Source organism: Sorex araneus, chromosome X (assembly GCF_027595985.1).
Source record: "Sorex araneus isolate mSorAra2 chromosome X, mSorAra2.pri, whole genome shotgun sequence".
NCBI lineage: Eukaryota > Metazoa > Chordata > Mammalia > Eulipotyphla > Soricidae > Sorex > Sorex araneus.
In genome coordinates this window covers 278,029,159-278,052,864 of record NC_073313.1, presented here as the reverse complement: position 1 = coordinate 278,052,864, position 23,706 = coordinate 278,029,159, and the positions used below count along the sequence as shown (strand labels likewise).

Genomic DNA, 23,706 nt, shown 5'->3' with positions numbered 1-23,706 from the left:
AACCGGGAAAGAGTGATATTTCCTCTTCTTGGCCGGCGTGGGGCTGTGGCTTAGTTCACAGTCTAGAGAAATGGCTGCTACTTTGATTACTTTCAATATTTCAACAAAAAATTCACTGTTATTGTTTGGAGTTTCCCCACAAAGTCAGACCTGCTAAAAAGGAACCGTTTCACACTGCTGACAATTAAGAGATGTTAAGTCTCATGGTTTAGGAATTCTGTATAAAGTCCAGGGAAAATTCTGCCAGAAATTGCATAGGCCAGCTCACAGTCCCAGTGCATTCCTGTAAGAAGCCACTTTGGTGCCAAAATGGGTTAGAAGACCTCTGGAATCAAAGTCTTTAGGAGCAGAGGGTCCATAACTGGAACATTTTAAATAGAAATTTCCTGTGCTCAATAAAGCATGTGCAAACACTGAAATTAGAAAAAGATGTGTGAGGGGCCAGAGACATAGTACAGCAGGCAGGACACTTGTTTTTGCAAGGCTGACCTATGTTCTATCACTGGCATCCCAAAATGATCCCCTGGACCCACCAGGAGTGATCTCTGAGCATCACTGGTTGTGGGCCAAAGCCAAAGGAAAAAAGTGTGAGCGCTATGATCAGGGTGCAACCCCTGGCATGCACTGTGGCTGAGTCTTGCCAACAATGCATATAGATGTCTGACTTCATACAATGGCAATGACGATAGCAACAAAAGAGAAAGTGTGAGGGGGTGAGGAGTATACAAACAGCAATGGTAAATTCCAGTATTCACAGAACTTCCAAATTGAAATATCTTTGAGACTGGATTTTAAAAGGTTACTACATGGATACTTACAAAGAAGTCACTGAATTACAATTATAGATAAACTTTGTGCAGAAATCATACACTAAAAATAACACCTAGGTATGGGGTTGTGATTCAGTAGCAGAGAATATTTTCTTATGTGGATTTAATATATGGCATAAAAAGATAAAACATACAAGCAAACATAACTTATTGCCAACTAAAAGTCTTAGAAGATTAAGTCACTTACAATCTCCATAGTTTCATTTTAATATTGGTGTAATGTGTATAGTTGGTGGTTCAAGTGCACCTTGCTTCATAAGACTTATAAAATACATTTTAAAAAAATAATGATAAAAATGGGAGCCCAGTAAATGACACCAGGTCAAAAATGTAACAAACAGCAGCAACCAAAGGATTACATAAATTGTTCTACAGAGGAAGTCCATTGCAATAACCAGAAAAAAGCTCTGAAAGTTTCCACATGAGGAACTGCTATACTGAAACCTAACCGAAAGGCAAAGCTAAAGGTTTAGGGGAGAGGTGAATAATTTGAATTGATTGTGGGGAGGTGGTAGTGGCTGTTGCAGAGATGCTGAAGGGATGTGTCACAGATTATGGCAGTACTACGCACTCACTGAAAACTGTAGGCTGCATATTCATTCATAGTCTTTTAAATCCTTACCTGCAATGGAAGAATGGTATTGATGCGTGGGATGCCCAAACCTAAGAACAGGCTATAGAACCAATATGAGGCACTGGAAACTGTATGCAGGAAATCAGTGTTAATTTGTGCTGCAGAATCTCAATAGTTGGGTACACTTGAAACACAGACGCATTGATTCTGGGTGGAATTGATTGCTACCTGAGCTTGCACAAAATCAGACTTTCTCCCTTAGACTTTCGCCTTTAGCCCAGCAGAGTAAAGGAGTACATTAAAAATAATGTGGGGATGATAATATTCTGAGTATTCACTAGTATTCACTATCTCTCTAACTTTTCAGATGATGATCTCAGAGTGAATATGGTGAGGCTGACTAGCTCTCTAACTTTTTAGATGATGACCTCAGACTGAATATGGTGAAGCTGTTTCATTGGATTAAGTTAGTGATAACACTGAGCTACAACAAAGAACATATGAGAGAGGGTATAAAAAAGCTGCAATTATAAGTCACTCAACTGAAGAGCTTGTAAGTGAATTAAAAACGTTTAAGTCTCCAGCAAGAGAATGACTAAAGCCAAGGAACAACTAAATTACTGTGCCCAAAGGGATGGCTTGGAAACTTAAGGTAAAGACTATAGAAAAAAAGAATGAAAGTAAATAAAGAAAACACCAGTGAACTATAGTATAAATTCAAGAGTAACTGTATCCAAATTATAAATGACCACTAGGAAGAGGATGGAGAGATTGTGTGACTTATCTCAGTTGGAGGAAGTTTTCAGCTATACAGTATCCCCAAAAACTGCAAATAGAAACAAAACTACAAGATGCATAGCATATTAATTAAAATGTCAAAAACCCTAGATATAGAATTGTAAGATCATCAAGACTAAAGAAAACATTTACATATAGTGGAAACCCCATAAGGTTCATAGATCTATAAAATGAAACACTTTAGGCCAGATTTGAATAGTTGGAAAGAGAAAACAGCTGAACGAATAAACATTCTAAAAGAATGCTTTATCCAAAGATTGAAGGAAAAGTAAAATATAAATAAATTTATGCATTAAATAAACTTTGTTAGAATGACATGGGTATCCTTTAAATGTAGGCTAACTTCACGAGCACTAGTAATTTCTAGGAAATGATGGCAATAAATTCCTTCATCTCAGTAATCTTACTGAATATTAGTGGCCTGAACTCAATACTTGGAAGGTTTAGAGTGGCTGGACTGATCCAAAAACTGAACCTAACTTTTTATTGCTTAAAAGAGACACAATGAACAGTTATAATAAATGAGTTCAAAGTAGAATGCTAAAGGGACAGAGAGAAATGAGTTAAGGCATTTGACTTGCATGTGACAGTATACCCTAGTATTGAACATGGTCCCTAAGTGCCACCAGCAGTGATCCCTGAGCACATAAACAAAAGCAAGTCCTGATCACTACTATATGTGCCCCCACCCAATTAAAAAAAACCTAAAATCATTATGCTTATCAAAGTAAGAGAATAGAAAACAATTTCATAAGCAAATAAAAATATCTGGGGCAGCTCTACTTATAAAATAACATAGACTTCAAGTTTTAAGTTTATAAGCAACAGGTATAAATATTATTTGATGGCCAAAAGAACTATATATCAAGATGATTTTATAATCATATACATGTGATTATAATTATACCAAATGTACCAAGCCACTTTCGGAATGTTCGGGCCAAGCCTCAAGCATGAGCGAAATTCCACAGATTGTGGAATGCGGAACTTTGTGATCTTGGACTCTAGGCTCAACGGGATCCAGAGACAGAGATCCACCACCTGCTTCCCCCAATCTCCAGCGACCCAGAGGTCACATCCGTAAGACCCACCCTGCCGGAGCCAGATAAATTCCTCATCGGCCGACCTTCACTACATTGTGAGACTCGTTGTTACCGTTTTTGGCATATTGAATACGCCACAGGTAGCTTGCCAGGCTCTGCCATGCGGGTGAGATACTCTCGGTAGCTTGCCGGGCTCTCCAAGAGAGACAGAGGAATCAAACCCAGGTCGGTAGTGTGCAAGGCAAACGCCCTATCTGCTGTGCTATTGCTCCAGAGAAGTGTTTATCTAGAATAAAAAAAAAAAACCAAGTAAATACTATAACTATACCTATTAAGTTGCTAGAATAGAACAACAAAGCGACCCCCAAATAAGGAGAAGGACAGAAATAATAAAAGTGAAAATCATCAAAAACATTATAAACTATATCCGAGAATATAAGAGCTATTTTTTAAATTGTGTTCAATGACTGATGAATAGATTATAAAGATGTGGTATATACACAATGGAATCCTATGACTGTAAGGAATGATAAAACCATGTATTTGTTGCAACCTGGATGGAACTGGAAGATATTATGTTGAGTGAAGCATGTCAGAAGAACAAGGACAAACAGGATGATATCATTTATGGTATACATAATACCCGGATGAGGGAATGAGATGTAGTAAAGAGGAGATGTATAGATCACTGTTGATCCCAGAGTATAGGGAGAAAGACAGAGAAGGAAAGAAAACAAGGGGGGAATAAAAAGATAAGAAGAGGAAGTAATAGGGTGCAAGGGATCTTGGGTATGTTGGTTGGTATGCTTTGTGCATCTCATGAGGTATAATTCAAACCAGAATCAATTACATTGAAAACACCATCCCCCACGTTATCAAACTTTAAAATGTGCCTGTCAGGGTGACAGGTAAGGTACTGGGAGGGATCTTGAGTATCCAATATTACTATGAAATATTAAATGCTATAAAATTGGATAACCTAGAACAAAATTCAGCTTTGGATTCCTACAACATTGTAAGTTTTAGTAAGGAGGAAGCAGATCATATAAATAATCCAAATACTAACAGAAATTAATATAGTTATCAAACGTCTCCACAAAACCAAAAGATGGTACCCAGTTTTCTAATGAGTTCTTCCAAATTTTCAAGTGAAACAAAATTTATTTAAAAGGCTTTATACTTATTAAGCTTTTCCAGAAAGTCGAAGGAACAGAAATCATTTTGAATAGTTTCTAGGAGGCCAATAGTGTTTGATACCTAAATCAGACAAATCACTAAAAAGATGACCCCCTTCTGCCTGATTGACTTGTTTGTTTGGGGAACTGTGATGTATTTAGATATTTCAATACATTAAGCAGTTTTCCAAAAATGCACAGGAGGGGCTGGAGCGATAGCACAGTGGGTAGGGCGTTTGCCTTGCACGCGACCGACCCGGGTTCGATTCCCAGCATCCCATATGGTTCCCCGGGTACTGCCAGGGGTAATTCCTGAGTGTAGAGAGCCAGGAGTGACCCCTGTGCATCGCCAGGTGTGACCCAAAAAACAAACAAAAAAAATGCACAGGAGATCACGATGATAGCTACAGTAAAACTAAAAGCTTTTTTTTTTTTTTTACTAAATGACAACTTTTGTTCGGTACTGTGCTATATGATATAAGACTACAAAATATCTTTTTATAATTGTCATTGTAATCTTATAACTTGCTCTAGGAGATTAAGCTTTGCAATTTACAGAAGTGGTGACAGGTCAAACATATAGAATTAAAATGGAGAATTAAAAATAATTTTACTTGGAGATAGTTAGAGTACAGGGATTAAGGCATTTGGCTGATCCCAGTTCATTTCTCTGAACTACAAATGATTCCTAAGCAGTGCCAGAAGTGACCCCTGAACAACAACAGGTACTAATCACCTCAAAAGAATTACTTGTTCCATATGGACAATTTTCTCATCTGCCTGTAATTTCATTAATCTTAGAAAATCTGAATACTTAGTGAGAAATTGTTATTGTAGTACCAAAAATATACATCCATCTTTAGTAAAATGTCATCAATATGAGTAAAAATACTTTTATATTTCTATTCCAGTGACATAGGCACTTTTATGAATATTTATATTTAATTTTGATAACAGTGATATTGAGCTTTACTAAATAAGTGTTCTTTGGCCATTATATAAATGAAATGTGAATATTTTTATCATAAGGTTTATTCATATGAGATAAATGTACTGGGGGGAGGAGAAACTGATTGCCATTTAAAGAGTAATAACTCTTTAACAGAAGAGTCAATGAACAAAATCAAATTCCACATTAGAAGATGGTCCCAGTCTATTTTAAGACATAGAGACATAGGAGAAGAGTATGCATTCTTGGGAGAATCACAGATGCATTGTCCCACAACTCCATCAGAAATACATTCAACCATATTTTAAATGAGAATGAAAGTTGAGGAAGGTGAATCTTAAGAAAGCGCAGCCTAAAAACTGCCCAGAATCTCTAATGTAAGGTCTCCTCTGAAAAAGAACACAACAAATCAAATTCATTTCTTGGACATTTGAACTACAAGTCACAGAATTGCCACATGAAAATGTGACATAAACACGAGTCAAAGATGATGTGATATCATTTTTAAAGTGACCATTGGAGAACTCGACACCTGCATTTGGTAGTGAGAAATAAAGCCTGAGAGGAAGCTGGCCAGAAGGTACATTGTTTTTTTTGTCTGTTCTTTCTAGTGTCTACCTGAAGCTTTTCTGAATTCCTTAAATATTTTCCCTGCGGTAAATACATCATGTTTCTGTTCTTAACCCAAAACTGGGCTCACTAAAATATTCATTTCCTTTTCTATAAATTTGTAATTATCAGAATATGATTATAAGAAGTATTATTTCCCCTGCTTTTAAGAACAAGACAGAAATTTCTACTTGCAAAGAAAATTTAAAATCTAATATTCACACTCTATAATTACTTCTCAGGTACAATTGACATTTAAAATATTGATCCTAAGTCCATCTCAAACCACCATTAAAGGAAAGGAAAATTAAAGGAACCACCTTTAAAGTCCATCTCAAACCACCATTAAAGGAAAATTATTGTTAATAGGTATAAATTAATATAATTTAGTTATGATTCTCTATAAAATTTATTTTAGGTCTAAATATTTATATACATTAAAAACGATTCACATTAAACCTCATCAACATGCACATTTGTTATTTTTTTCCGTATAACCCAGGAATACCACTTCCTCACATTTAGCCCCCAAATTAATTTGAAAGGATATATACACACATATGTTCTTCTTATAATAGCCAAGCCAGGCAAACAATCCAAAATCCAACAACAGATGAATATATCACAAAATTGTGGTAAATTTAAACAATAGAATCAATGAAGCTGTAAGAAAGAATAAAATTATGAGAATTGTCTCTCTTTAGAAAGAAATTGAGGGTATCATGCTGAGTTATGTCAGTAAAAATGAAACATAACAGACATTAAATAAGCTCTCTCATATGTGGGAAATAAGAATACCCAATTGGGACTGGATAAGTAGTATAGTAAATAAGGCATGCATGCAGCCTACCTCAGTTCAATCCCAAGCATTCTATAATGTGCCCAAAGCACTGGCAGAAGTGATCTCTGAGCAAAATCAGAAGTAAATCTGAACATCACTGAGAGTTGCTTCAAAATCTCCCATATATACACATTAAAAAAAATTTTTAAGACACAGTAAAGGTAGAAGAAATGGTGGATGAGTAGGACTTCTGGGACATTGGTGGAGGGAAGTAGTCACTCATAGTAAGTGTGGTGTTGGAACAATTTAAGCATTATATCATTTATAAAATGATAGTTTTATATCATTAACAATATCCTACATCATAGTACCTTATTAAAATGCAGTATTAAAACCAAAAGACTAGCAGAAAAATAATGAGCCAGAATGGACTGAACATAAGTTAAAACAACAACAAAAAGAAGTTTTCTTAAATAACAACTTATCAGAGCCACATTATTAATTCTTCTGATATATGCAATAAAATATAAAAAATGTGTAATAAAATACCTAGTTCCATGCTGTACATTAGATCCCCACAACTTATCTATAACTCTAAGTGCGTACCTTTTGATCCCATAACCTTTTTATATTTTTATATTTTTAATTTTTTCATGAGTTAAAAGTATAGTTTCTGTTTATTTATTTTTTTTTCCTATTTTTTTTAATTAATTTTATTGAATCACCATGTGGAGGGTTACATAGTTCTCAGGATTATGTCGGTTATACAATTCTCAAACACCCTTCCCTTCACCAGTGCCCATCTTCCATCACCAACCCCCCCAGTATACCTGCCACCCCCTCCCACCTCCCCAGTCCCCACCCTTGTACATGATAAGTTTCACTTCGTTTATGCCTTATCTCGATTACATTCCATGTTTCAACACACAACTCACTACCGTTGTTGGGGTTTCCCCCAAAAAAGGAAAGCAGTCCTATTGCCAAGGAGGCATTTGATAGTTCTCCACTGCTAAGAATATAGAGATATTAAGTCCCGCTGTTTGTTACATAACTTTTCTTTTTCCCCCTTGCCCCGCGCCACCGAGTTCACGCCTGTTTAGTAATCGCCACGCTGCCTGACAAGGGAAAAAAAACCGAAAAGGATGGTTATTTCCCGTCATCGGCAGGCGTGGGGCTCTGGCTTAGTTGATAGACTAGTAGAGTGTCTGCAAGCAGTTTCTGGAACCAATGGTCTTGCGCTGGTATCGGCTCCGGCTCGAGATTCCACCAGCGTCCCACTGTTCCATGTACATAATTTTTCCCCTTATATCCCATTCCCACGCCACCAGGTCTGTTTGCTTAATGGACATCACACTGTAGTTGACGACACGCCGCGTTTCTTCCCGAGAAAGAAGAAAATTTCTTCTCAGCTGGCGTGGGGATATAGCTTAGTTCAGTCTAGAGAGATGGCTACCACTTTGATTGCCTTCAATATTTCAGCAACAGACTTACTATTCTTGTTAGGATCTCCCACAAAAGTCCGACCCATTAAAAAGGGACATATTACATATTGCTGATGCTAAGATGACATTAGGTCGCGCGGCCGCTGCTGCGGCCGCGCGGTTTTGGGTTTCTGTATAAAGTCCAGGGAAAGTACAACCAGAAATAACATCACTATAAACTTTTACCCTTTTATGGTGCTCATAAGATGGAGAAGCCTAGAGAGAGGCTCGGCGTCTCCATTTTGTGCTCAGGAAAACCGCGGATCCTGCGCTGTGCTCAGGAGGGAGGAGTTGAGAGAGAGAGAGGTTAAAAGAATTGGGGGATGCCCGGTTCCCACTGTTTCAGCGCACCGTGGGGTCTCTGGTCCCATGCCGGAATTAGTTCAGTGGGCTGCTTGGAGTTCGAGGGCGCTTCCTTGGGCTCTTCCATCATGCTCGCTCCACAGCAGGGTCCAAAGGGGTATAATTTCTGTTTAATCTCAAATTGAACCCCAAAATGTGAAGAACAAAATCCCCCCAATTCTAAAACAGTGTAAGAGTTCTACTGCTCTCTTACAATCAGTAATATTCCTACATGTATTGTTAGGAAGGAGGCTATTCAGCCCGGTGTTTCTTTTTTCTTTTTGGGGGGAGGGGATCACACCCAGCGATGCATAGGGGTTACTCCTGGCTCATGCACTTAGGAATTACTCCTGGCAGTGCTTGGGGGACCATATGGGATGCTGGGAATCAAACCCGGGTTGGCCGTGTGGATGGCAAATGCCCTATCCTCTGTGCTATTGCTCCAGCCCCATAGCCCCATGTTTCTGAAGTCAAATGGAAAGGTGAGTAGAAAGAGCTGTGAAAAAAGAAATCACATATGTGGTTTCCCAGGCATAGTTCTCTGTCTCTAAAGAAAAGAAGTTTAAATAAGTCATTTAGGTATTTGAATCTCTTCTCTTATTTAAAAAATTAAGAAATTAGCTCAGCCTGCTCCTCGGAACCCGAGCACCCCAGCCGTCCTTCCCCTCCCCCCCACCCTGGGGACTGCTGCCCTAGTGGCCAGCACGCTGCCCCCAAGCGCCTCAGCCATTCTCTCATCCGGCACAGGTGTGTTCTATTGTGGGAAAAGGGGCATGGCCTAATCGTCAGGGAGCGTGGCCTAAGCAAAAGTGGGCATGGCCTCTTTTCAGGTCAGAGGATGCTAACGCGGCCACAGATATTCTCCTAAAACCCATCAATATGTTGTTTTATCTCAGCCTTCATTACCTATGTCATGTCCAAGAGTACCATCCGAGCAATCCATAGGACAATAAAACACAAAAACATAAGGATTAGAGGAACATCTGAGTAGGAGGCCATGTTCTAGAAGGGGAAAATATAAAAGCAAGGACCATTGACCAAGCTCATCCACAATCCTTTTTCGCAAACAAGAGGGAACAGGATACTGATCTTCAAGGTCCCTCTTCCATACCACCACAATAACATGAAGAAACAGCGCAAATCCCCACCGCAAAGGGAGGACAATGAAAGGAGTCCAGAAACCTCAATACACGTTTCCTGCAAACTTGAGCTCTCTGATAAAGAATTCAGAGTTGAAATCCTCAAGATGTTCAAAGAAATCAATGGAAAGATTTACAACTTAACTTGACAGAAACATTACAACAGACAGCCGAGAAAATACGAGAAGAAATGAGAGCAGAAATAAAAAACCTACAAAAAGAAATGAAGGATTCGGTAGATGAAATAAAAAAAAACTCTCTGGCTGCCCTTAACAATAGAATGACTCCAGTGGAAGACAGAGTCAGTGAACTTGAAGATCAGCTGCAAGAAGCCCACAGGCAACAACAAACAATGGGAAGAGACCTCAAAAAAGCTCTAGGGAGACTCAGAGTCTTAGGGGATGATTTCAAGAGGAACAACATTAGAATCATCGGAGTACCAGAAGGACAGGGAATCAACCCCAACGAAAAAGCCACAGTCAAACAAATCATTGCTGAAAAGTTTCCAGAGCTGGAGAATGCAGGCATCCACATTCAAGGCGCCCGAAGGGTGCCAGCTAAAAGAGACCCTAACAGAAAAACCCCAAGACATATCATACTTAAAATGATGGACGTCATAGATAGAGACACTATACTGCAAGCAGCAAGGTTGAAGAAGGAAATCGCATACAAAGGAGCACCCCTTAGATTCACAGCAGGCCTATCAGAGGAAACCCTCCAAGTCCGAAGGCAATGGTGGGATATAGTGAAAGAACTCAATGAAATGAACGCTTCACCAAGAACACTTTATCCGGCTAAACTCTCATTCAAACTCATAAGGAATGATACACTATTTTGGGGATAAACAACAGCTCAGGAACTTCATAGACTCAAAACCAAACCTAAAAGAAGGACTAAAGGGGCTATTGTAGGACAAGAAGAACCCCTACAAGCACAACAAACCCTTACACAAAGATGGCACAAAATCCCATAACAATAATCTCTCAATGGTCTAAATTCACCAATTAAGAGACACAGAGTGGCAAAATGGATTCAGAGACTGAACCCAACATTTTACTGCTTGCAGGAAACGCATCTGAATGACCAGAACAAACACAGACTCAAAGTCAAGGCAAACAACTCTCAAAAAAGCTGGGCTAGCCTTACTAGCATCGGACAACATAGATTTCAGGTTGGAAAAGATTAGAAAGGATAGGGAAGGCCATTTTTTATTAATCAAGGGATATGTATGGCAGGAAGAAATCACACTCCTAAACGTGTATGCACCCAATGAGGGACCAGCCAAATTCCTTCAACAACTGCTAGCAGACCTTAAGAAGGACATCTTGAGCAACACAATAGTAATTGGAGACTTCAACACTGCCCTATCACCCCTGGATAGATCAGGAAGATTAAAACGCACCAGAAATACTGGCTATATAGAGTATATATATATATATTTCATAGAGGGAAATATATATATGCATATATACATATTTTCATGTATATATGCATATGTGGGTTGGAGCGATAGCACAGCAGGTAGGGCATTTGCCTTGCATGCGGCCGACCTGGGTTAGATTCCTCTGCCCCTCTCGGAGAGCCCAGAGATCCCAGAAAGAGTATCTCGCCTGCACGGCAGAACCTTGCATGCTACCCATGGTGTATTTGATATGCCAAAAACAGTAACAAAAAATCTCACAATGGAGATGTTACTGGTGACTGCTCAAGCAAATCGATGAGCAATGGGATGACAGTGATACAGTGATAAACATATATATAGGAAAGCTCACATCACTCAACCTTTAACAACATGTTAGTGATATCCTAAAGAATGTATTAATGGCCCCTGCCAAAATAGAATAATCTTCATACTGTTTCCTATATGAACACTTTTTTGTAAGCATTTTCAGTGATTCTCCATAACAGACAATACAAAATATATTATTTTGGTTGTGCTTTGGGACAGGAATTGGGTCTTAAGATGAAAATATTCCAAATTTGGTGGTGGGAAGGTTTAGTAGTGGTTGGATTGATGTTTGAAAATTAAAAGCAATCAAATATTGTGAACTACCTTATAATATAATAAATTAAAAATAAACAAATAAAACAGTACTGTCAAATTCTTGCAATAAAGTTTTAAAATGTATTGCTGAAACAAAAGCATACAGGCCAAGTTTACTCAAAATTTCAGAATAACTAATGAAATTAACTTTGTTAACCAATACTGCATAAAATCTCTGATGGGCTGTAATCAGAAAACAAGGGCCAAAGAAATGGTACAGTGGGTAGGGCACTTACCTTGCACACAGCCAACCTAGGTCTGATCACTGATCATAGGTCCCCTACCTCAAGCACTGCCAGGAGTGATCCCTGAGCACAGAGCTAGGAGCAACTCCTGTACACCAGTGGTTACTCCCTCCCCCGCCAACAATGCAAATAAGTTTAGAATAAAATCAAAAGACTGCTTCTCAATTCTACAAAAGACATTCATTGAAGCTATTAAGGAAAAATGCAATCTTTCCTTTTGCACTATGGTATCCCCTTTCCAATTATCACTCAAATAATTGGCTTTGGAAAAACGAATACAAAAACAGAGCTACACTAGATTAATATCAGTTAATTCCTAGCCAAAGTCTGGTTGTGTGGCTTGTGCAAATTACTTATTTTTCTGGACACACTTCCTCATTTTAAGTGGGAGATTAAAGACCACTCATTTCACATCTTATAAAATGTTTCGAATGAATTGATGAAAACCAGAGATGCCTACACTATTTAGGGCACCAGGGGTTTGGCTCAAAGAGTGACTACTTCTGCCGAGAGTCCCTTCTGCTAAGAGTGCAGCTCCTGAACTGGGTTTCCCCAAACCAAAAACAAAGGAGCAGTAGATACATTTATAGCGCATTTACTCTGTCCAGGCTGTTCACTGTCCTACCTGACTTCCACACTGCCACTCATCTACTCTCCAACCTTAGAGCAGAACAATTACTCTTCAGGCAGGGCAACTAAGAAATAGAGGATCAAGTAATTTACCCAAAACCAAATTATTGACTATGTAACAAGCCTTTCAATAAGTGGTATGAATATTTATCACTCCTCAATCACATTTTTCTTTCATTTTACTGTCTCCGAATTAAAAAAAAAATCAGTCAGATCACAGGTACTTAAGGAATGTAGACATGACCACAGAGCTCCTGAGCACCATCAGGTACAGCCTGGAATCAGAATATCATGGCACCATAGTGGACATGAAGCTGCCAGCTCAGTTGTCTGGCCAGACGGGTAAGAAACTCCTTGCTAAGTGCAAAGGTAAAACAACACTTTTCTAAAGATCTATGTTATCAGAGAACTCAGATTCATTTTAACTTTACAGGGTTAAAACAAATGCACATTTTATACAGTTCAAAAGAAAATTGTGGCGGCTGGAGTGATAGTACAGTGGGTAGGGCATTTTCCTTGCATGCGGCCAATCTGGGTTTTATTCCCAGCTTCCCATATGGTCCCCCGGTCACCGCCAGGAGTAATTCCTGAGTTCATGAGCCAGGAGTAACCCCTGTGCATCACTGGGTGTGACCCCCCAAAAAAGAAAAATAAATAAAATGGTGTTGTGGGGTCAGAGTGATAGTACAGCAGGTAGGGCATTTGCCTTGCACACAGCTAACCTGAGTTCAATCCCTAGCATTCCATATGCTCCCACTCACTCACCCCTGCCCTGCTAGGACCACCAGGAGTAATTCCTGAGTGCAGCAGCAGGAGTAACCCCTGAGCATCACCGGGTGTGGCCAAAAACAAACAAAAAAAGAAAATGGTGTGTGTAAACACACACAAAAGAGGAAGGTGCACCACCGCACCAGGCACAGGGCAGGGAATATCCAAGGCATTGCTCCCTGCCATAGCTGGTTGCAGTGATTCTACTGACTGGAACTCTGAAGCTCCACATTGGGGAAAATGGCTGTGGCTGGGAACATCCCCTGATTTTTCGGGGCCTGGGGCTGGCCCTATTGCAAGTTTCCCGCATTGGGGTCACCAGCTGCATCAAAATTAGAGGGACAATCTCTGGCCCAACGGTTTCCCTTACAGCCTCGTGGACAAGGTCCAAGGTGGCGTTCTCACAGTGGCACGGTTTGGAGGTGCCCAGTAGTCCTTGCGGAAGTGGACTGATCTCTCACAATTAAAACATTTGCCCTGATCTTGCCTCTCTATGGCATAGGCCTCAACAGCATTAATATGTGCCTGATGTTTGATAGAACCAACATTCCGACATGCCTTCAAGTACCCCATAAATGGTGGGGCAGTACAGCAGATAGGGAGCCTGTCTTGTACACAACCAAAGTGGGTTTTGTACTCGGTACCTTATCTCACCATTTTTTTCTGCCTATAAAAACATCTCATTGTGTCAGAAAGGCAAAAAGGGGGTAAGGTGCTTCCCTTGCACATGGCATACTCCAGGTCAGCCCTTGCACATGGCACTATATGGTTCAGGAGCACTCCCAGCAAGGGTCCCAGAGAAGAATCAGTAATAAGCCCTGAGAACCATTGGGTGTGGTCCTCAAATCCAAAACAAGCAGATAAATGTAATAAAAAGCTTCCATTAGACTAGGATAACTCTGTGAGCTGAGCACTTGCTTTCTATGCAGAAGGCCCAGGTTCAATTCTTGGCACCACGTGGCCCTGTGCATTGCTGGGAGTGAAAACCTAATACTGAGAAAATAGGCTTGTGTGATCCAAAACCAAAATGAAAAAGAGACACAAATTGTGGGGCCTGAGGGATAGTACAAAGGTTAAGGCACTTACCTTGCATGCAGCCAGCCCTGGTTCCATCCCTGGCACCACAAACAGTCCCCCGAGCACTGTCAGGAGGGATCCCTCAACACAGAGCCCAAGGTAAGCCCTAAGTACTGCTGAGTGTGGACCCCACAAGCTCACTCCCTATCTCCCCCAAAAGAGAAACATATGGTGATTAATTGCAGACAAATGATGTGACATAAAATCAAATTGTCTCCAACTGGACCAGCCTGAACCTGGTTTCTGTACTGTCTTCCAGCTGTTAAACCACATTTAGGCTTGTCTACTGGTCTTGTCACTTCAACTTCTTGAGTCATTTCTGCAAACCTCACGACTTGCTAAAATACAGAACGAATGTAATGTTATTTGGTTTCTTTTGGGTAATAATTGAACATACACATACACACACACACACACATATATATCAAAGTCCTTCATAAATTATCGAATGAAATAAACAACTTATCATTAGTTCACTTCTGTAACTCTGTTTCTGCTTCAACTTTTCTAAATGTTCAAAATGTTATTTTCACATTTAAGTTATTTGTGCTTTCTGTTAATAATACTGATAAAACAATAATTAGGATAAGCAAATTTACCAGGCTCTCTTTATAATCTTCTGCCATTGAATTCACACACACAATAATGGGTATTTGTCCTTCCCCATCAAAATAGTTCTTGAACAGATGGGTTAACTTTGAATCTTTATATGGAACCATCTATAGAATACATTCAAATTCAAAAACCTAAGACAGGGACTGGAGAGAGTACAGCGGGAAAGGCGCTTGCCTTTCACATAGTGACCCAGGTTCAATCTTCACCACAACATATGGTCCCCTCAGCCCCACCACAGGTGATCCAGGAGCACAGACTTAGTGAGTAAGCCCCAAGCACCACTGCATGTGAGCCAAAAACAAAAATATAAATAAGCAAAAATAAGGCAGAAAAGTTCACACAAGTGAAACCATATGAGAAGCGGCTGCACTACAGATCTACTAAAAAAAAAAGCACACAGTTCAGTTATGTTTCCTTGTCATCCAGTGAGGATGCGTAGAAAAGAGTGAGAAACCTACAGCCTAATCTTTTAGTGTCTTCCACATGGTTTAACTGTGGAGCATGGCGACAGGCAGTGGAGCAGATAAGACCCAACCTTGCAAAGTAGTCCCAAAGCAAGGTGCTGCAGAAGGGAATGTCTGGGAAAAGTTAGAACAGGGTGTCAGCACCAGATGCCTGGCCTTGAGCCTCACTCGACCTCCTAGTCACAAGAGCCCAAGACATAGAAACTTGTGCATGTGTTTAGCTAGTCATCCTAACTGCAGCATCTAGCCTCGATTGGGATTGGATCGAGGCAAACCAGAAAAGGAAAAAAAAGTGGTAATAATTAAAACAGCATGGTACTGGAACAAAGGCAGAGCCACAGACCAATGGAACAGGGTTGAATAGCCTGACACACATCCTCAAATATATGATCATCTAATCTTTGATAAGGGAGCAAGAGATTCGAAGTGGAGCAAGGAAAGCTTCTTTAACAAATGGTGCTGGCAAAACTGAATAGCTACATGCAAAAAAAAAATGGGCTCAGACCTCTACCTAACACCATGCACAAAAGTCATATCAAAATGAATAAAAGACCTCAACACCAGACTAGAATCCATCAGGTACATTGAAGACAAGATCGGCAAAACCCTCCACAACATTGAAGCTAAAGGTATCTTTAAAGATGACACACCATTGGCCAAGCAAGTGGAAACAGAGATAAACAAATGGGACTACCTTAAACTGAGAAGCTTCTGCATCTCAAAAGATACAGTGACCAGAATACAAAGACAGTCTACAGAATGGGAAAGAATATTCACCCAATATCCATCTGATAAGGGTTTGATATCAAGGATTTACAAGGCACTGATTGAACTCCACAGAAAGAAAACATCCAACCCCAACAGAAAATGGGGCAATGAAATGAACAGAAACTTTCTCAAAGAAGAAATCCGAATGGCCAAAAGACACATGAAAAAATGTTCCTCATCACTAAGCATCGGGGAGATGCAGATCAAAACAACAATGAGATACCATCTCACACCACACTGCACCAGAGACTGGCCCACATCCAAAAGAACAAAAGCAATCAGTGTTGGCGTGGATGTAGGGATAAAGGGACTCTCCTTCACTGCTGGTGGAATGCCTACTGGTTCAGCCCTTTTGGAAAACAGTATGAATGCTTTTCAAAAAAATTAAAATTGAGCTCCTATTTGACCCAGCAGTACTACTTCTGGGAATATATCCTGAAGAGGCAAAAAAGTATAGTTGAAATGACATCTGCACTTGTATGTTCATTGCTGCACTGTTTACAATAGCCAGAATCTGGAAAAATACCTGAGTGGCCAACTGGTTAAAGAAACTTTGGTACATCTACACAATGAATACTATGCATCTGTTAGAAAAGATGAAGTCATGAAATTTGTATATAAGTGGATTAACATGGAGAGTATCATGCAAAGTGAAATGAGTCAGAAAGAGAGGGACAGACATAGAAAGATTGCATTCATTTGTGGAATATAAAGTAACAGAATGGGAGACTAACACCCAAGAACAGTAGAGATAAGTACTGGGAGGATAACTCCAGCTTAGAAGCCAGCCTCGCATGTTGGGGAAAAGGCAGCTCAGACAGAGAAGGAAACAAGTAGAGGATGTTGGGAGGACACATTCAGGTTGAACGATGCATGCCAAGGCTCTCTGCTGAGATGTGACCCGAGTGGCCACATATGTGCGGCCTCTCCATTGCTGAATGACCATGATCCCGGAGGCCAGCTACACCACTTTTGGTACCAGTAGCTTCTTGCAGAAATGTCTCTAGACTGTGAACTGAGCCATGGCCCATTCCACCCCAGGAGGGGAAAGGTTTTTTCTCTCCACTTTTCCTTTCCAGGGGGAAAGGCTTGGCGACTGCCATCTTATAAAGACCACTAAAGAGAGGTTTGAGCTTGCAATGATGGAATTTCTGGCAGAGATTTCCCTGGATTTAGTTGCTAAAATGCTGGAATGCAGAAATCCAAAGACTTCATATCTCTTCATTCTCAGCAATCGAAAACAAATTATCAAATGCTTCCTTTACAGCAGGTCTGATTTTGGGGGGCGTGGGGGAACTCCAAACAGTAATATTGAGGTTTTTTTGTGGAAATATTGAATGTAATCAAAGTAAAGAGAAAGTAAAGTGAAAATTATCAGCTACACAGGCGGGGGGTGGGATGGGGGTGGGAGGTGAGGTATCCTGGGGTTCTTTGTGGTGGAATATGTGCACTGGTGAAGGGATGGGTGTTCGACTGTTGTATAACTGAGACTTAAGCCTGAATGCTTTGTGACTTTCCACATGGTGATTCAATAAAAAATTTTTAAAAAAAGATACGTGCCGAAAGTAGACTATAGACGGAACATGATGGTCACTCAATACCTCTATTGCAAACTACAGCAACCAAAAGGAGAGGCAGGGTGGGGTGGTGGGCAATGGGGTGGGGATGGTGGGAGGGATACTGGGAACATTGGTGGAGGAGAATGGGCACTGGCGGAGGGATGGGTAAATGATCACTGTATGACTGAAATACAAAACACAAAAGTTTATAAGTTTGTAACTGTACCTCATGGTGATTCACTAATAAAAATTCTTTTAAAAAAGAATTTCTATTAGTGATAAAAAGTGAGATTTTATTGTGTTTTGGGTAATAGATAATATGCTAGCAAAGTTAATTTTCTCCATGCTAACAGTATGATTATAAAGAAGAATGATTATACCTTTAAAGATGCTCACTGGAGCATGTTTGAAAGATCTGCCTTGTCCGTAACTGGGACGACTTAGTTTGGGGGCGGGGGCGGGGAGTATTTTCCATGAATGAGGAAAAATGAGAACAATTGCTCTATCTGCAAAAGCAATCTCAGATAAAGCACATACGGCAAAACGTTTCATTTTACTAGGGTAGTGTAGTTGAATAAATACTGTATTTTCATGTATTCTGCACATTTGGAAATAAACTTGGAAAAAACTTTTATGAATGGTCCTACCACTGTGTTTGAGTCTCAAAATGATTATATTGGAATGAAAAGGGAAAAGAGCATTTTAAGTGGGACCTTACAAGACAGAATAGCAAAAGTTATTTTTTTTTTAAAAAAAAAAGACATTTTCTATCTAAATGGTCTTCCGAGTGAGAGTGGCTCGAAAGTGAGTGCTAGAGAAGAGCAACGAAGCGAGGTCAGTGTGGAGAAAAGACTTTTTCAATAAATCCCGGGCCTGGTGTTATTTTTGCCGCTGTTCCTATGACGTCACTGCAGAACCAAATCCTCCCAGTCCCGAAGCTCCCTGAAGTCTCGCGATAGATACTGGACCGGAGTGGAGCGCGAGGGCCGCGGGCGGGGCCGGGGCTCGTCGTCTGACTTCCGGCCGGCCGTTGTCTGGCGGCGCGGGCGAGTCATCCTCGGGCCTGGCCGCCGGGCCCCGCTTCCCTCCGCCGCCTCCGCGCCCCCCGCCTCGGCGCGGGGGGTCCAGGTGCCCGGGGCGGGCTGCCCCCGGTACCCCGCGCTCAGGCTCGGGCTGCGCGGCCCGATGCGGCACAGCCTAAGCCAGCTGCTGGCGGCGTCCGGCGCGGACTCCCCGGCCCACGAGGGCGAGGCGGGGGCCGAGGGCGGGGGCCGTGCGCCGTCGCCCCGGGAGATGGAGGAGGAGGCGCTGGGCCGTGTCCCGGGGGAGGAGGCGGAGGACATGGACTTTCTGTCGGGGCTGGAGCTGGCCGACCTGCTGGACCCGCGGCCGCCGGCCTGGCCCCCGGAGCCCGGGCCCGGCTCGCCCGGGCCGCTGTCGTCGTCGGGCGGCGGCTCGGAGGGCGGCGGCCCGTGGCGGGCGGACGAGGACGACGAGGCCGCGGCCGCCGAGATGCAGCGCTTCGCCGACCTGCTGCAGCGGCTCCTCAACGGCATCGGCGGTGGCGGCGGCGGCGGCGGCGGCGGCGAGAAGCGGCGGCGGAAGGGCGGCGGCGGCGACGGCGGCGGCGGCGACGGGCTGGCGGCCACCCGGAGCCCGCGCAAGGCGGCGGCGGCGGCGGCGCGCCTCAACCGCCTGAAGAAGAAGGAGTACGTGATGGGGCTGGAGAGCCGCGTGCGCGGCCTGGCCGCCGAGAACCAGGAGCTGCGGGCGGAGAACCGGGAGCTGGGCCAGCGCGTGCAGGCGCTGCAGGAGGAGAGCCGCTACCTGCGCGCCGTGCTGGCCAACGAGAGCGGCCTGGCGCGCCTGCTGGGCCGCCTGAGCGGCGTGGGGCTGCGCCTCACCTCCTCGCTGCTGCGCGATGCGCCCTGCGACCACGACTACGCGCGGCCCATGGGCGCTCGGCCGCCTGAGGGACCCCCCGACGACGATGCACCCGGCGGCGTGTGCCTGCACGTGGACAAGGACAAGGTGTCGGTGGAGTTCTGCGCCGCGTGCGCCCGGAAGGCGGCGTCCTCGCTGAAAATGTAGGGTCAAGTAGTCTCCTTCCCCCTCCAAACTCCCTCACACGCAGAACACCCTAGTGTGTGTGGGACCTCGGCACCGGACACGTGGCAGAGGAGAAAAAAAAAAAAGTAATGTTGAATCTTTTAAGTGATAGGCTCAAAGCATGAATGTGACACTGTAGCCAGCTCCTGATGATAACCTGTGACTATTAAATCTCTCTGACAGTTTCTTTTTTAGGTGATTTCCTTCCTGCCAGGCTCCGTTGTAGGGGTTACAGAACAGTCGTTCCCGCCTCCCAACCTGGTAAGGATCCATCTCTTCACGTAACGCTCATGCTCGGCTGCTTAGTCTACTTTAATGGGCAACATCTCAAGTGTGCGTGTGTGTGTGGTTTTTTTCTTCTCTTTTGTTTTGGAAGGCGGGAGGGGAAATCTGCTTTGGGCCCTGTCCACCCTGGAAACAGACTTGTGCTGGTCAATCATGTCTTGAAGATGCTTCTTTGGTTGAAATAGCTGTTAATGTGTCCCCTGTTCAGACTTGCGTGTACCTAGCTCTTCTGTCCCCAGTGTGGACATGGCCTTGGATGACATCGGTTCCAACTGTACACTGACAGCTGCTAATAGAGATAACAGTTTGGAGACAGTGACACAGGTGAAGTTGAATGGAAGTTCCGAGTTGTACAAGGTGCAAATTGGAATTCCAGTTTTAGAACAACTTTCCAGAGGTTCCTAAGAAGTCTGGGGCATGCACAAATGTGGTAGTTTCGATAGTTACTTCTCTGGAGCCGGCAGAAATCTTAAAATATCTCCAAGAATGCTTTTTTAAGTTTTCAGTAGAAGATCTAGAAATGATACCTTTTAAGATGGACAGATTTGACTATCACTAGTAGAAAGGTTGGAAGTTAACATGCCTAATCAGACTCCCGCGTTAGTTAATTGAAGGAAGACTAAGAATGGTAAATGAGACCTTTGAGGACCAGCACAGTGATTACCTTATCACTGAGTATGAATAAATTGTTGAAGACCTTTATTTTTGTTGTATTAAAATTTTAGGTTAAATTCATGTATGATTAAGATATAGAAGGTTTTGAAATGTGAATGAAAACGTGTAAAGTGAGGCTTCACAAAGAATCTTATTCTCAAGGCTATTTATTATCAAGGGTATTTGTCCTATTTACAAATTGCTTTGAAAATGGAGGGCTTCTGGCTACTTAATGACATAATTGACACTTTCTCCGAAGACTGGACATATTCTTCCCTTGAATTCTTTCCTAATTGCTGTCGTCCAAGTGTGTGACTTGAGTTATGAAGTACTTCAGGATAAAAGGCATTAAATTCTTTGTGAAACATCACTGTTTGATAAAGTTATACGTATTTAGTATCCTTGTTTTTCTTTGTGCTAAAGTGGATACAGCTGTTGGGGCAGAAGAGACGGGACCAGCTGCTGGCCACATTTCCTGCTTTATTTTAAAAGGTAGTATAAGAAATGAGGAAAAAGAGGTAATATCAGGGCTTCTGCTGTCTTTTATTTTAAATTGTTCATGATTAAGTATTTTCCAGCAGTCCAAAGATGTAAGTTATCTTACACATAAAATGTTTTATTTTGCTGTTATTTGGTTATGAAAATGGAATTCTTGTTCTTGCACACCTGTAAATGTTCTGTTGCTAGGTAATACAATTTGAGACCTAACTTGGTCTCTGGTTTCCAGTGCATCACATCATATTTTGTAAAAAAAAAAAAAAAAAACCATCTACTGCACTTGAGCATGAATGGGTAATAGCCAAACTCAAAAGCTGGAGTGATGAACCTGCTTATACAAGTGCAGGACCAAGCCCCTCACAATGCAGCTGCATGAATTTTTAGTGCCTACTGAATTTTATATATATATATCTATATAGGGAGATATAGATATAGATATATATAAACCAAAAGTAGTTGGAAAAGTTATTTGAAATGACTAACTTGTGCTATCTTTATGGAATATGTTAAATGTAGCTTTTTGAAACAGAAGCCTTGAATTGAAATTAATACTTGAACATTTTGTATCTATTTCTTTGTATATAATTTTGTGCAGTACCAATGACAAAACTATGGTGTCATAATAAAACCAGGTTTGTTGATCTTTCAGTTATGTGCTCAAAGAATTTATTCATCTCTAACATGACATTGGAACATAATGGATGAAAATAGGAAAAAAATGATTGTTGTTAATGCTGACTGTGGGTCTTAAAAGGTTCTGGAAGCAGTAAGTGCGTTTTACTTAAAAAAAAATGCCATTCCCTTGGAATATTTTCTTCCTAATGTCTGTGCTATTTTCCCTGCTTTACTCAAAGTTTTGGGGTTGGGGTAGTCAAAGGTTTCTGAATTGGGATGCTTTGAAATTCCAAGTGTAGATTTTTAGATTGTCATTTTATAAATGGCATTTTGGGGTAATACTTGATTAAGAACTTTTGAAAATGGAGATTAGTGTTGCCTATTTTTAAAGCTGCTTTGTTAGATTTCTTGTGTTTTAACTGTCATCTTAGTTTTCATTTCATTCTTTTCCTTTCCTCCCTCCCCCCCAATTTTGGTGACTTTAGTGATTTTGTCATTTTTACATCAACTTCATGGTCTTGTTTTTTTACATGGTATCGCATGTATTTAGGACCTATCTAACCAGGGACTTTAAGTAAAATTTGGTCATATTTATGTGTAAGCACATTTTACTGTAAATGTTGAGTTTTTGAATTTGCAGTAGATTTGTTTATTTCAGTGTGTAGTAAACAATATATTTAAAAGTGTCCTATTCACTACTTGTTAATTAAAAAGTTATGATTAATATGAAGCTGTTGTCTTACTATTTTTAGAAAGTTGTGTTCTGAATGACTAGCAGTCAAAGGTCTCGAGAATTTAATATGGGCTCTTTTAAAAGTTTTAGTATTAGTGATCTTGTAATTGATTAAAAAAAATTTAATATTCAGGAGATTTTTTTGTTTTGTTTTTTTTAACCTCTTTGTGCCTCTATGGCAAAATGATGCAGAACTTTTAGCTTTGAAATATTTGTCTTCTGATGGTGACAGGACTCATACAGTGATTAAACTAACACATCATACTGACCTATTTTTATCATACTGATTTAGTGTTTCTGCACTTCTTGACCAGATATAAAATCCACATTTGTTAAAATGTAATCACACCTGATATAATCCTAAAGAAAGTGTTCAAAATATTTTAAATGTCCATTTTATAATCACTAAATTTATCTCTTTCTCTTCTCTTTAAACAGCTTAGCAGTGTCTGCAAAAAACGAATCTTTTCCTACAACCTGTTAACTGACTGGACTGATGGTAACAGAGTAATTGTGGGAGCCATGTCGGTCAAAAAATTGGCATCTGCTGAAAAAAAATGAATGCCATTTTCAAGTTCCCAAATTACTTCTAATTTCACTTTCCAGAAATGGAGATATGAAAAGATTCTCTGGAATCCTTAAAAGACTTAATAGAGATACATGAGACTAAGTTAATTTGGAATGAAATTACACTTTTTTCTTTGTCTTTCATGGGAGTGATACTCAGTTATTTGCTTACCTTTTAAAAACTGTACTTATTGGACATTGGAGAAGAGAATAGTATTTCACTTAGGAATATTACTTTACACAATCAAAGCACATTCTGTGTTGTTACATACAGTGGACTAGAATTACATAAGCAGGCTATCAGTGATCAAAAGGCATATTATAAGTTGTTATTTATTTCCTGGAACACAAAAG

The 23,706-nt window shown here is 41.0% G+C and overlaps 1 protein-coding gene across 9 annotated transcripts; it reads left to right on the top strand.

The window, feature by feature from the left end:
• The first annotated feature begins 18,883 nt into the window (after positions 1–18,883).
• CREBZF (CREB/ATF bZIP transcription factor) lies at positions 18,884–23,494 on the top strand. Of its 9 annotated transcripts, XR_008627346.1 has the most exons (5): positions 18,884–19,978; positions 20,184–20,261; positions 21,363–21,431; positions 22,087–22,203; positions 23,224–23,494. XR_008627346.1 is itself a non-coding variant. In XM_055122231.1 (2 exons), exons 1-2 carry the CDS (start codon positions 19,077–19,079, stop codon positions 20,197–20,199), a joined length of 918 nt encoding a protein of 305 aa, XP_054978206.1. In that variant the 5' UTR covers positions 18,884–19,076; the 3' UTR covers positions 20,200–23,494. The 9 variants fall into 9 exon arrangements, 1 of the variants encoding a protein (XP_054978206.1); XR_008627348.1 differs by lacking the exon at positions 22,087–22,203; XR_008627345.1 differs by having other exon boundaries at positions 22,087–23,494.
• The last annotated feature ends 212 nt before the right edge of the window (positions 23,495–23,706 follow it).

Bases quoted from the DNA above. Each gene is read 5' to 3' on its own strand.
- CREBZF (XM_055122231.1), top strand. From the start codon at position 19,077: ATGCGGCACAGCCTAAGCCAGCTGCTGGCGGCGTCCGGCGCGGACTCC.